General features: G+C 53.6%; 2 protein-coding genes across 2 annotated transcripts; one reads left to right on the top strand and one right to left on the bottom strand.

The window, feature by feature from the left end:
* The first annotated feature begins 1,632 nt into the window (after nucleotides 1-1,632).
* LOC138172936 (olfactory receptor 10AC1-like) lies at nucleotides 1,633-2,613 on the top strand. Its single transcript, XM_069102785.1, has one exon. It carries the CDS (start codon nucleotides 1,633-1,635, stop codon nucleotides 2,611-2,613), a length of 981 nt encoding a protein of 326 aa, XP_068958886.1.
* Nucleotides 2,614-9,907: 7,294 nt separating this feature from the next.
* RNF225 (ring finger protein 225) lies at nucleotides 9,908-12,463 on the bottom strand. Its single transcript, XM_069102736.1, has one exon. It carries the CDS (start codon nucleotides 12,284-12,286, stop codon nucleotides 11,309-11,311), a length of 978 nt encoding a protein of 325 aa, XP_068958837.1. The 5' UTR covers nucleotides 12,287-12,463; the 3' UTR covers nucleotides 9,908-11,308.
* Nucleotides 12,464-12,798: the final 335 nt, after the last annotated feature.

Here is a 12,798-nt window from a genome sequence, read left to right as displayed (position 1 = left end):
CAGAGCAGAGCTCACAGCCTAACGGAGACAAGTAAAGAATTACCTACCAAAACCTGCTGATGGGGGAGCTGGAGATAATGTCAGAGAGAGGGTGGTACCATTAAGGAGGGGTTGAGAGAGTCTCCCAGTAAGAGGTGGGGTTTTAGTTGGGACTGCAAAGGAAGCTAGGAAATTGGCCAGGAGGTGGAGACCAGGAGGGAGAGCATTGCAGGCATAGGAAACAGTCGTTGAAAATTCCTGGTTCATGTCTGCTTCATGGAACAGCCAGAGGTCAAGGTCATGAGACCGAGGATTATGTGGTGGGGAGTGAGGTGTAGAAAGACTGGAAAGGCAAGAGCGGGTCAGGTTCTGAGGGGCTTTGAATGCCAAACAAGTTCGTATTTGCTCCTGGAGGCATGGGGAATTACTGGAGGTTATTGACTAAGAGGTGCCATGGTTGGACTTGAGCTTCCTTGGCTTAATGAGGGATGAATGGGAGAGGGGAGAGACGGAGGCAGGCAGCCCCCCTAGCAGCTACTGCCATAGTCCAGGCAGGAGGTGATAAGGCTGGGGTAGTATCAGAGGAGGTGAGAGATGTTGTGAAGGTGTTAGATACGGAGAATGAGAGAGAGTGAGGAGTCCAGGCGTCCTAGGTTGGGAGGATGGTGGTGCCCTCTATATAAATAGAGAAGGTTGAAAGTGAAGAGGATTTGGGGGAAATGGGACTGAATGAACATTTATACGGGCCCTGCTCTGCTCCAGTCACTGTGCTAAGGGCTTTACACCAATATTATTACACTTGATCTTCACAACCCTGAGAGGTACTGAAGCAGAGAGAGGTAAGTGCCTGAGGCTGGATTAGCACAGTGCTGGCACATAGTAGGAGCTTAATAGATTCTTGCTCCCTTCCCCCAACCCCTTCCTGAAGGTCCACAGACAACAGCAGAATCTTGGATAGGCGGTAGATGAGAAAAAGCATTCCAACGGCCTCACATCCTTCAGTGAAGGCCCAGAGTCGGGGGAATGAGAACCAGAGGGGGATGGTGGAGGATGGAGGGAGTGGAAAAGGAAAAGGTTCAAATGGAAAGCATATCTGCTCCCTATGGAGCTAGAAGATCGCAGGGCAAAGCGTGTGTAGCCTTAGAATGGAACCTAGGGGTGGGAGGAGAAGGGGGCTGAGGGATCCGGCAGCCGCAAGGACCGCTCACTAACCTGTGCCCAAGGGCTGTGGCTCGCCTGGGGAAGTGGCCAGCAGCAGAGGCTGCCGGCCTGAAGACTGGGGGGGGGGGGGGGAGGGGGGGGAAGGGCCCAGCAGGCGGCTGAGGAGCCTTCCAAAGCCCCCCTTCGGGAACCCTGGGAGCACACAGCAAGCTGAGGAGACAGCTCGGTCTCTTGCCTCTCAGAACCCAGGGAATGCACCCAGTCAGGCGGCCACTACAACGCCCTGGGAATTTGGGCAACTTCGGGCCCCTGGCTAGACCTCAGTTTTCCTTCATGTAAACTTCAGGATCAATGATCTCTAAGCCCCTTCCAGATCTAAATGTCCTCATTCTTGGCCAGTCTAAGTCCGGGCTCCATCCAATTGCGCCTGCCCCTCTTCGGCCCGAGCCCTGGACAGCCCTTTTGTCCCTTCCTCCCCCAGAGCCCCACGCCATGAGCCTGCGGCCAGAGGCCAACTGGACTGCACGCTTGCCTCGCGACTTTGTGATCCTGGGCTTCTCGGGATGGCCCCGGGGACTGCGCGCCCTGCTCTTCGCCCTGGGGCTGCCCCTCTACGTGGCGACACTGGCCGGCAACCTGTTGATCGTGGCCCTGGCGGCCGCCGACCGCGCGCTGCACACGCCCATGTACTTCTTCCTGGGCTCGCTGTCCGCCGTGGAGGTGGCCTACACGCTCGTGCTTACTCCTCGCACGCTGGCCGGCTTCCTGCTGCACCCCGGGGGTCAGCAGGTGCCGGCCACCGCCTGCGCGGCCCAGATGGGTCTCTTTGTGGCCCTGGGCGGCGCCGAGTGCCTGCTGCTGGCCGCCATGGCCCTGGACCGCTACCTGGCCATCTGCCGCCCACTGCGCTACCCGCAGCTGGTGACGCCCGCCCTGTGCTGGCGGCTGCTGGCCGCCTGCTGCGCCGGCGGGGCCGCCCTGGCGCTGGCCCTCACCACGGCCATCTTTCAGCTGCCCTTCTGCCGCGGCCGCCTGGTCAACCACGTCTTCTGCGACCTGCCCGCGCTGCTCGAGCTGGCCTGCGGGGACAAGGTGCTGCAGGAGCGCGCGCTGCTGGCCGCCTGCCTCCTGCTGCTGGTGCTGCCCCTGGCGCTGATCCTGCTGTCCTATGCGCGCGTGCTGGCCACCATCCTGGGCCCGGGGGCCGGGGCGGAGGGCCGCCGCAAGGCGCTGGGCACCGTAGCCTCGCACCTCACCGTGGCGGTGTTGCACTACGGCTCCGCCACGGCCATGTACGCGAGGCCACTCGAGGGCCGCTCTCTGGAGCAGGACAAGCTGGTTTCATTGGTCTACATCTACCTGACGCCCCTGCTCTACCCGGCCATTTACACCCTGCGCAACCGTGACATGCAGGGGGCCTTGCGCCGGGCTCTGGCAGCCCCGCGCACGTTCGGCCTGGGCTCCAGGGGCTGAGGAGGGTCTCTCCCCCCCACCCCCGCCAGTCCGCCTCCTACCCCCCCACCCCACCCCGGGGGCGGGGGACAAGGAGAAGGCTTTAACGGAAGCCCCTGTCCTAAGGCTGCTGGCTCTGCGGGAAGCCCACCCAACAAGCAACACAAGAGTGTTGTTCCGATCTCAAGATCAGTCGATCAATAAACATTTATTAAGCACCTACACCTACTATGTGCAGGCACCATGCTACGTGCTGGGGGTACAAAGAATGATAAAAGACAGGCAAAATCTGCTTTCAAGGAGCTCACCGCCAAATGGGGAGAGGATGTACAAACAGCAAAGGAAAGAAGGAAACAAACATTTATTAGGTACCTACTACGTGCCAAGCAGCATACTACGTGCTGGGGGTACAAAGAACGGTAGGAGACAGTCAGCCCCTGTTCCCAGTAGCTTCCAGTCTAATGGGAGAGACAAGAGGCGAACAATTAGGCACAAATTATGGATAGAATGGGGATCACCGAAAAAGGGAAGGCATGAAGGGTGATCCTAAGGCTTTCCCAGGAAGGTGGGAGATGAGGAGGAAGCACTTCCAGGAACAGAGAATAACCAGAGAAAATGCCTGGAGTGGACTTTGTGAGGACCGGGAGGAGGCCAATTGTCACTGAAAACCAGGGGACACTGGGAGGGGGACTCTGAGGCTTTTACAAGGGGAAGGGCTTTGAAGGACAAAACTAGAGGATTTGATATTTGGTGCTGGGAGTGACAGGGAGCCACTAGACATTATGAGGAGGGGAGGTGAAGATTCCTTTAATAGTTCAGTGGAGGATGTTCAGGAATGCAGAGAGCTTGTGGCAGGGAGTCCAAACAGCAAATCTAGGGAATGTGTCTCCCCGGACCCTCATGAGCATGGGCTGGGAAGCTCTTCCACAATCCCCTTTCCAAAGAGGTGACCTTGGACATACGAGAGGAGAACATTGTCCTAGAAAACTTACATAGCTGCTGGCTGTATTGAAATGCTCCTGAGGCCCCTTCTAGCTTGGGGTGAGACTCAAAGCATTATCCTTGTCTAGTTCAACTACCATTTTTATTAAGGACTTGAATCAGTCGGTCACTCAAATGTTTATTAAGCACCCACTATATGTAGGCATTGGGTTAAGCCCTGGGAATACAAATACTAAAGTGAAAAACAGTCCCTGTCCTCAAGGACCTCAGAACCTAATGGGAAAGACACCACAGAAGAGGAACCTGGAAAAGAGGGGAGGGAGAGGAGGACAGAATGCAAGTAAAGGAGTCTAGTCCAAAAGGGTGCAGCCAGGTGGGAAATGATCTGCAGAGCGGGCCTGTGTGTCCTCAGATTCAGCAGACAGTTCACACAATGGGCCCAGGACAGAGTCTGACTCCCCAAAGGTCTCAGCAGGCTGGAGCATGGGACTGGATGAAAGCAGAGGTCACATTCAGAAATGACTTCACAAGTACAAGATGGGTATGAAACAGAGAAATAAAACTAGGGACCAACTTCACTCATAAATATAGATGCAAAAATCCTAAAGAAAATGCTAGCTGGAGACTATAGCAATATATTGTGATCAAGTGAGAGTCAGACCAGGAATGCAGGGTTGCCTCAATATAAAGAAAGTTATTAGCATAATTGGTTATATCAATAACAAAAGCAAAAAATCATATGATTATATCAATAAAGACAGAAAAGGCTTTTGACTAACTACAACATGCACTCTTATTAAAAAAAAACACTTGAAAGCATAGGTATAAATATTTTTTTCCTTAAAATGATAAGCAGCAGCTACCTAAAGCCATCGTGGAGCATTATTTGTAATGGGGCTAAGCTAGAAGCCTTCCCAGTTATATCAGGAGTGAAACAAGGATGTCCATTATCACCAACATTATTCAATATTGTGCTAGAAATGCTAGCTACAGCAATGAGGAAAAAAAACTATCTCTTTTTGCAGATGAAATGATGGTATAATTGAAAAACCCTAGAGATTAGACTAAAAAATCAGTAGAAACAATAATTTTAGAAAAGTAGCAGGATATAAAAGAAATCCACCTAAAATGTCAGCATTTCTATATAACCCTCCAAGAAGACAGTAAGATATATTACTTGAAATAACCATAGACAATATAAAATATTTAGGAGTATACCTGGCAAGACAAAACTAGAAACTATATGAACATAATTATAAAACACCTTTTATACAAATAAAGTTGAATTTAAAGAGTTGGAGAAATATTAATTGTTCATGGGTGGGCTGAGTCAATATTTTAAAAAATGAGTTCCATCTAATCTACTTATTCAGTTGCACCCCAATTAAACTACAAAAAAAATATTTTATTGAGCTAGAAAACATAATAAAATTCATTTGGAAGAACAAAAGGCCCAGAATTACAAAGGAATTAATGAAGGGGGTTTAACACTACCAGATCTTAAAACTGTAACATAAAGCAGTAATTCTCAAAGCTATCCAGTACTGGCTAAGAAATAAAATGGTGTATCAGTAGAATAGAATCAGTATACAATACACAGTAGTAAATGATTATAGTAACCTTATGTTTGATAAATGTAAATATTTAAGCTTTTGGGATAAGAACTCACTATTTGATTTAAAAAATTGTTGGAAAAACTGGAAAGCAGTCTGGCAAAAATTGGGTATAAACCAACATCTTATACCATTTACCAAGACAAGATTAAAATGGATACATGATTTAAACATAGAGATCTCCTAAGTAAATCAGAGAAGCATGGAATATATTACCTATCAGATTTATGGATAAATGAATAAACATGGAATAGAGAGCACAGGGGTATGTAAAATGGATAATTTTGATTAATTAAATTTAAAAGTTTTTTTATAAATAAAATAAATGTAGCCAAGATTGAGGAAAGCAAAATATTGGAGGGGGAGGGAGTTATTTATAGACCATTTCTCAGATAAAGGCCTTATATCTCAAATATATAGAGAACTGAGTCAAATTTATAAGGATATGAATCATTCCCCAAGTGACAAATGGTTAAAGGATATGAACAGGCAGTTTTTGGAAGCAAAAAGTGAAAGCTATATATAATCATATAAAAAGGCTCTAAATCATTATTGATTAGAGAAATGAAAATTAAAACATCTCATACCTATCAAGTTGGCTAAAATGATGGAAAGGAAAATGGCAAATGTTGGAGGGAATATAGAAAAATAGGGACACTGATACCCTGTCGATGGAATTGTGAACTGATCCAATATATAGGGTTTTATATATATACCCTTTGATCCATTTCTCCCTTGATCAAGGAAAAAGGAAAAGAGCCTCTATGCTCTAAAATGTTCATAGCAGCTCTCTTTGTGGTGCCCAAGAAGGGGAGACTGACTGCTGGGCTGCCCGTCAGTTGGGGAATAGCTGGACAAGTTGTGGTACATGACTGTAGTGGAATACTCTTGGACTATAAGAAATGATGAGCTCAATGATCTTAGAAAAACATGGAGAGGCAGCCAGGTGGCTCAGCAAGTAAAAGCATGGCTCCAGTGTGGGGATGACCTGGAGATTGAATCCAGGCTCAGACACTTAGCACCTACCCAGAAACACCTGGCCGTGTAACCTTGAGCAAGTTACTAACCCCAATTGCTAAAAAAAAAAAAAAACCCAAAACATGGAAAGACTTCATAGTGAAATGAGCAGAACCAACAGAAACAGCAACATTGTTTGAAGAATAACTGTGGATGACTGAGCTATTCTGAGTAAATGAACATTCAGATCAACTACAAGGGGCTCATGAAGGAAGATGCTATCCACCTGCAGAGAAAGAGACGACCTATGGACTAGGGATTGAGGATCTGTGTCAAATGTTGGCCTTCTCTAATGCAGGTTGGGAGTGAGGGAGCTCGAAATGTAACAAAAATAAATAAAACACATATTAAAAGCCAAGCACAAGACTGGAGGGGAATACGTGGCAGAAGTTGGTCTGAAGAAAGGTCTGGGGGAGCTGAGAGAAGCTGGTGATGCATCAGGGACAGGATAGCTGTTTACAAGGAGGGACCAGCTGATGCTATTTAGCACCAGAGGGCAGAACCAGGAGGAGCAAGGAGAGGACATTCTAGACGGGCAGATTTCAGCTTCATTCTGAGAAACACTTCTCATTAAAGCTGTCCCACAGTGGAATAGGCTGCCTGGGGAGGTGGTGGCTTTCCCCACTGAAGATCTCCTGGCAGGGGGTGGATGACAGGCCATGTGTGCAAAGAGGGAATTCCTTTCTGGAATGACTTAGACTCCAGGGCCACTGAGACCTCATTTATTCACAATCAAGTTGGGAGTAACTCTGATGCAGGCCGTCTTTGGAACACCCTTTGAGTGGGCTGAGAGACAGGCACAGCAGACAGAGGCCTGGGAAAACAGGGGTGGTGTCAGCCTTGGATATTTCACTGTGTGATCATCTCTGCCCCTCCATTTCTTCATCTGTGAAATGAGGGGGTCACACTTGTGGGCCAGGGCAAGGTCCTCCTTCTCTGAGCTCCTCCAGCCCCCTCCAGCTCTGGGGGTTCCAGAATCCAAGGTTCATCCCATAGATAACACATGTGGAATTTACCTGTCCACATCAGTGGGCAAGGCATTGACCTTGAGGTTCAGTCTCTGTCCTAACTCTGCCTTCTTCTCTGGGCTTTCTCAGTTTCCTCCTCTGTAAAATGATGCACTCAATGACCTCTGGGCTCCCTTACAGCTTGGACAGTGTGAACTTTGAGCCCAAAAGGCCCAGGGTAGCCCACCCAGATCCAGAGACAGCCCTGTAAGAAGCAAAATTCAATTCATCATGAATCGAGCGTCCTTCTGGCTTCCAGCTCCCTCTGAAAAGCCTCTGACTGGAATTACTTATTCAGCTCTGAGAGGTTCTGTCCTGGGGAAAGACCCAAGTGGCCAAGAGGAAGTTAATTCTCACTCACTAAATACATCCTTTTACCAATACCAGCCACCAAGCATCTATTAATCATTGAGGTAAATGGTGTGGTTTCAGGAGGCACATACATCAGGTCAGACTGGTTAATACAGAAGCTTTCTCACACACTATTTCCAGACTCATTCTTTGATATGAAATCTCTGGTGTTTCCTAAGATCTCATCTGCCCTCCCCCCCGCCCCAGGTTTTCCCACATTTCTTATATTCATAGGACCTCTCTCCTGTGTGAATTCTCTAGTGTTGAATAAGGACTGGCTTCAGTCTGAAATCCTTCCCACCTTCACTACAAAGCGTTTGTCTCTAGTGTGAACTCTCTGGTATTCTGCCAGGTCTGAACTCTAGGAGACCTCCCCACTCCTCTCACACTACACTTTTATCTCTATTGTGAACTGTCCTGTTCTTCATAAGGGTGAAGCTATCCCTGAATGCTGGAGCACACTCATTACCCTGATAAGGCTTCTCTCCACCTAGTATTTGATGATGTTCCTGTAGGCTCAGCCTTTGGCTAGCTTTGTAGGCTTTCTCTCCCAGTATCTCTCTGGTGCCAAAAAAGGTGTTAGCTGGGACTGAAGGCTCTTTCACAGCCCCCACAGCCGGTGTGAATTCTCTGGTGTTGGTTAAGGGCTGAGCTCTCCCTTACGGTCTTCCAACATCTAACCAGACCTCTCCACAATGGATTTCCCAAAAGGCTTCTCCCTGGTGTGAATCCCCTGGCATTTCACCAGGTTTGAGCTGCTATTGGGAGGTCTGGTCACATGAATCACATTTGTGTTTTCTTTCAAGGGGGATCCTCCTGATATATACAGAACAGCCACTGTCTTAGATTCCATCTCTGGGGAAGCCAAATCCTTCCTTTTCCCCTACAGGTCTCTCTCACCACCATGTCGCTCTCAGCAGCTTCCTGAGCCCTCCCCCCCCCCATGATCTGCAAGAGACTGGAAGCGGTCAGAGGAGTGAGGGTGGCTGTAGAGAGGTCCCCACCAGTCCCTGGGCATGGGAGAAGAATGGACTGGTCCTTCCCTTGGGGTCCACGGGGCCTCAGAGAGAAGACGGAGGTCAGTGAGTCCCACCTCCTCACTTTACAGATGGAAAAGGGGAGGTCAAAGCTGGACTTCGTCGGGCCACACCCATCACCTCTCGTGGAGGTCACTGCCCCATCTGGGCTGCCTCAGTTTCCTTCTTTGCAAACCAGATAGCTGCCTGATTCATCAGTGTCCTGGAATCAGGACTGTGGCTAGATCGTGAGCCGCCATCCTCTCTGTGGTGGGAGAAGGACGGTTCTGACACCCAAATGGGAGTGGGAAGGGGAGTGTAGAAACACCCATCGGGGTCCACCTTTGTGCAGGAGGGGCGCCGATCTCTGAGGGGGAGGAGAGGCAGGGGCCTCTCTCCGTGGTCCTGGGGCTGCATGGCCATAGCTGTCCAGCATCACGTCCAGGGGGAGGGAGGGGGAGCCCCACAGGGCTGCCATCTGCAGAGTCCTTCCAGAGGGAGGCCACAAGGGCCAGTCCTCTGCACCAAAGTCACCAATGGCCCCCTCTTATCTCTAGGAGGAAACAGGGCTCTGCAGCTCCAGGCTCCTGCCCTCCCTCCACTTCCTACATTCCCTGTTCCCAGGGGGGTGGGGGTCGCAGAAGCCGGAAGTTCAGCTGGGACACAGAGGTAAACCGAGGCCCGGCTGGGCCCCGAGACGTCTCAGACACAGGGGTAAACCGAGGCCCAGCAAAAAGGTGGGGGAATCCTGCGCATGCGCCCAACGCACCCTCTCGCTCACAGCAGTTCTCCCACTTCCCTGCCTCCCATTGGCCGGAGGCTGGACAGAATCGGAAGCGTACTCGCGACTACTTCCGGCCTCTGCCCCGAGGACGCTCTAGGCGGTCTGGAGGACCGGGCCCTCCTCTCCCTTTGTCCCCAGGAGGCTCTCTTGGGGGTCGTCAGAGATCTCTGCTCCCGCGGAGCCTCTCTGGAACCGGGGTGTGCTCTCGGCTTGTCCGGTTGCCCTGCCCACACACCTCTTCCGAGCAATGGGGCGCGGGCCTAGTAGTTTCTATGATAAGTGGGGGTGGGGGGGGTGGGGGCGTGCGCGGACGGAGGACGGTCTCATAGCAACCACCTCTCCTGTGCCGTCATTCATGGGACGCGCGAAGCCTCCTGGGACACGTAGTCTGGAGGCTGAGCCCTAAGGACTCCTCTGCGCATGCGCCCGACCTCGGGTGGCACTGTGGTTTGCGTGGTCAAGGGCCTGAACTTCAAAGCTTCAGGCGGCTCTTTACGACCTCCCTCTATGTTACAGACCCCTGAATTCCCAGACAAGGGAAGAAAGAGTCTCGAGAACGTAGTGGCACAGTCAGGAACCCATCAGTTAGTCAATCAACAGGCATTTATTACAAAAGCAAACATGAACGTCCCAAGAGGTTTGCAGAGCCCCTTAGCTTGTACAGAAAGGGAAACCGAGGCATGGGGGAGGAGGGGTCACAGGGAGCTGACAGTCCCATGCTGCACGCCGCGGGGCGAGGGGGGGGTATCCTTTCAGAGGTGGGGGCTGGAGCAAGTCAGGGGACGGAACACAGCCCGGACAAAGGCTCCGACGGGAGATCCTGGAGAGCACAAAGCATTGGGCCACCCCCCAGGAAGGAGCCTGGGCAGGGTCCTGAAGCTCGAGTGGGGTCTGGGTCTGGCCCCGGAGGAGTCTCGGGCATCACTGGGAGGGACAAGGCGAGCCTGGGGGCACAAGTGTGAGGAGGGGGCTTTAGACCTGACCCAGCAGGGGGGTCAGGGAGCCTGGGCAGGCAGACCCTCCAGTGGGGCACCAGGGGCTTAGGAGTCAGGCACAAAAGTGGTGGAAGCGCTGCCGGGCTCACGGATGGCCAGGGGGACTCAGGGAGAGGTGCTTGGAGATCCCCAGGCTATGAAGGAAGCTCCTGGAGGGAGGGGAGATGAGGGTTCAAACTGCCCATGCCAACCCCACCCCCCCCAAACCCTGTTTTCAGTTGGGGAAACTAAGGCTCCCAGAGAGGAAATGAATAGTTCAGATGGGCCCATCTCCCCTGACTTACTGACCCCTGCCCCCCCATCCTCTGGGTGGGCTGACATTCTGCTCACTACCTGCAGGCCCTGAGACAGGTGGCTGTCCTTGGCTGGGCTTCAGTTTCCTTCTCTATAAAATGAGGAAGGGGAGTTGTGCTAGACTCCAGCTCTACATCTGTGCTCCAGGACCAACCCAGGGATCTAAGACGAGGCCTGGGGTCAAGCTAAACACCCCCCTCCCCCTCCCCCCAAGCAGAGCCAGGCTTGGCTGGTGCCAAAGTGACCCTGCTCACATTCAGTGCAGCCTTTGCTCATGCCTTTGGGTCTGCCTGGGCTGCCTTGGTTTCCCCATCTACAGGAGGCCCAAGCCCCCAGAACTCCCTGGGCTGCCTCAGTTTTCCCATCTATAGGAGGCCTAAGGCCCCAGATCTGCCTGGATCTCCTCAGTTTCCCCCAGATCTGCCTGGGCTGCCTCAGTTTCCCCTCTACAGGGGGCCCAAGGCCCCAGATCTGCCTGGGCTGCCTCAGTTTCCCCATCTATAGGAGGTCCAAGAAGACCCCAGATCTGCTTGGGTTGCCTTGGTTTCCCCCAGATCTGCCTGGGCTGCCTCGGTTTCCCCTCTACAGCAGGCCCAAGGCCCCAGATCTGCCTGGGCCGCTGGCTTTCCTCTAGGTGTGAACCTTCTGCCAAGCTACATGCCTGCAGACAGACATCCACAGGGTGGACACTTCTCTCTCAGCCCCCCAGGGGAGGCTCCCCTCCAGGGAGGTCGGTGGGGCTCGAGCTGGGGGTCCCTGCCCCCTCTTGGTCACCAGGAGGCCAGGAACCTGGATGCAGTGGCGACCCAGAGAACTCCACGGGGAGCGCGTTTTCCATGGGCTCTGTGTGGCGCGGGCGCAGGGGCCAGGCCGAGGGACCGGCGGGTGCTGGGGGCCCTACAGCGGCCGTCGCAGGGGGCTGGGGCCACGAGAAGTTGGTGGGAGCGGCTGGGGCGGGGGCCAGGGGCGGGCGCGGGAGGACGATGGTGTGAGAGCTGGAGTGGGGAATGAGAAAGAAGATGTAGACCCCCGAGACGACGAGCCCCGCGGTGACCAGCACCGCCAGGGTGACCGCCGCGTGGAAGGCCCAAGTCGAGCGGTCCCAGCCCAGGGTCCTGGTCTGGGGCCGTCCCAGCCGAAGAGGAGGGGGCGGTGGGGGGCCCTCGCGGGCCTTGGACTGGCCTGAGGACGACGGGGGACGGAGGTAGAGAAGACCCCGCCGCCGGTCGAAACGGACTGAGCCCTGGCATGGGCTGGGGCTCTGGGCGCCCCGGGGCAGGAGAGTGGGCTCCGTGGGCAGCGCGGGGGGCCCGCGGCGGGGCGGCAGGCGGGTGGGCGCGCGGCACATGGGGCAGGCCACGGCCTCCCCGCTGCCCACGGTGGCCAGCGACAGCCGTGCCAGGCACTCTAGGCAGAAGACGTGGCCGCAAGCCAGGCGTTTGGGGAGCTTGAAAAGCCCGTCGAAGGGGGAGACGCAGATGAGACAGTCCATGGGGGATGGCGGAGGCAGGATGGGGGACTCCACCTCGGTGGGGCCGGGCCCAGGCCCCCCATCTTCATCCTCCTCCTCTCCCCCTGGGGAGCGGACAGTGGAACTGGCGGCAGGAGAGTTGGGGACTGACCAGGAACGGGAGGGACCCCGAGGCCACCGGAGGCAGGCAAGAGGGCAAGGCATTGGCGACCTAGTGAGAATTAGAGACGTGGGGTCAAACTGAGACAGGGGTCAGAGATAGAGGGGGCAGAGCTGGGAAGACAAGACGGGGGAGGCAGAAACAGATGGGTTTAGAAACAGGGGAGACTGAGACAGAGAGAGATGGCATCAGGAAGGGGCAGAGACAGGCGGGAGGTGGGGGCAGAGCTGGGGACAGAGAGACACTGAGTCGGAGACAGGGTGGCAGAGACAAAGGGGGCAGAGCTGGGAAGACAGACAGGGAGGCAGAGACAGAGGGGGTTAGAGACAGGGAGAGAGGGTATCAGGAGGGGGCAGAGACAGAAGGGGCAGAGTTGGGGAGATGGAGACATAGGGGCAGAGACAGGTGGGAGGTGGGGGCAGAGCTGGGGAGACACTGGGTCAGAGACAGGGAGCAGACAGACAGGGTGGCAGAGCTGGGGAGATGGAGACATAGGGGCAGAGACATGCGGGAGATGGGGGCAGAGCTGGGGAGACACTGGGTCAGAGACAGGGAG

This window comes from Petaurus breviceps, unplaced genomic scaffold (assembly GCF_028583685.1).
Source record: "Petaurus breviceps papuanus isolate PSGF00001 unplaced genomic scaffold, PetGlider_PUasm1.0 555, whole genome shotgun sequence".
NCBI classification, from domain to species: Eukaryota; Metazoa; Chordata; class Mammalia; order Diprotodontia; family Petauridae; genus Petaurus; species Petaurus breviceps.
The sequence above is the reverse complement of the archived record's forward strand: the minus strand, read 5'-3'. Positions and strand labels throughout refer to the sequence as shown.

Coding starts and splice junctions, on each gene's coding strand:
- LOC138172936 (XM_069102785.1), top strand. CDS start 1,633: ATGAGCCTGCGGCCAGAGGCCAACTGGACTGCACGCTTGCCTCGCGAC.
- RNF225 (XM_069102736.1), bottom strand. CDS start 12,286: ATGCCTTGCCCTCTTGCCTGCCTCCGGTGGCCTCGGGGTCCCTCCCGT.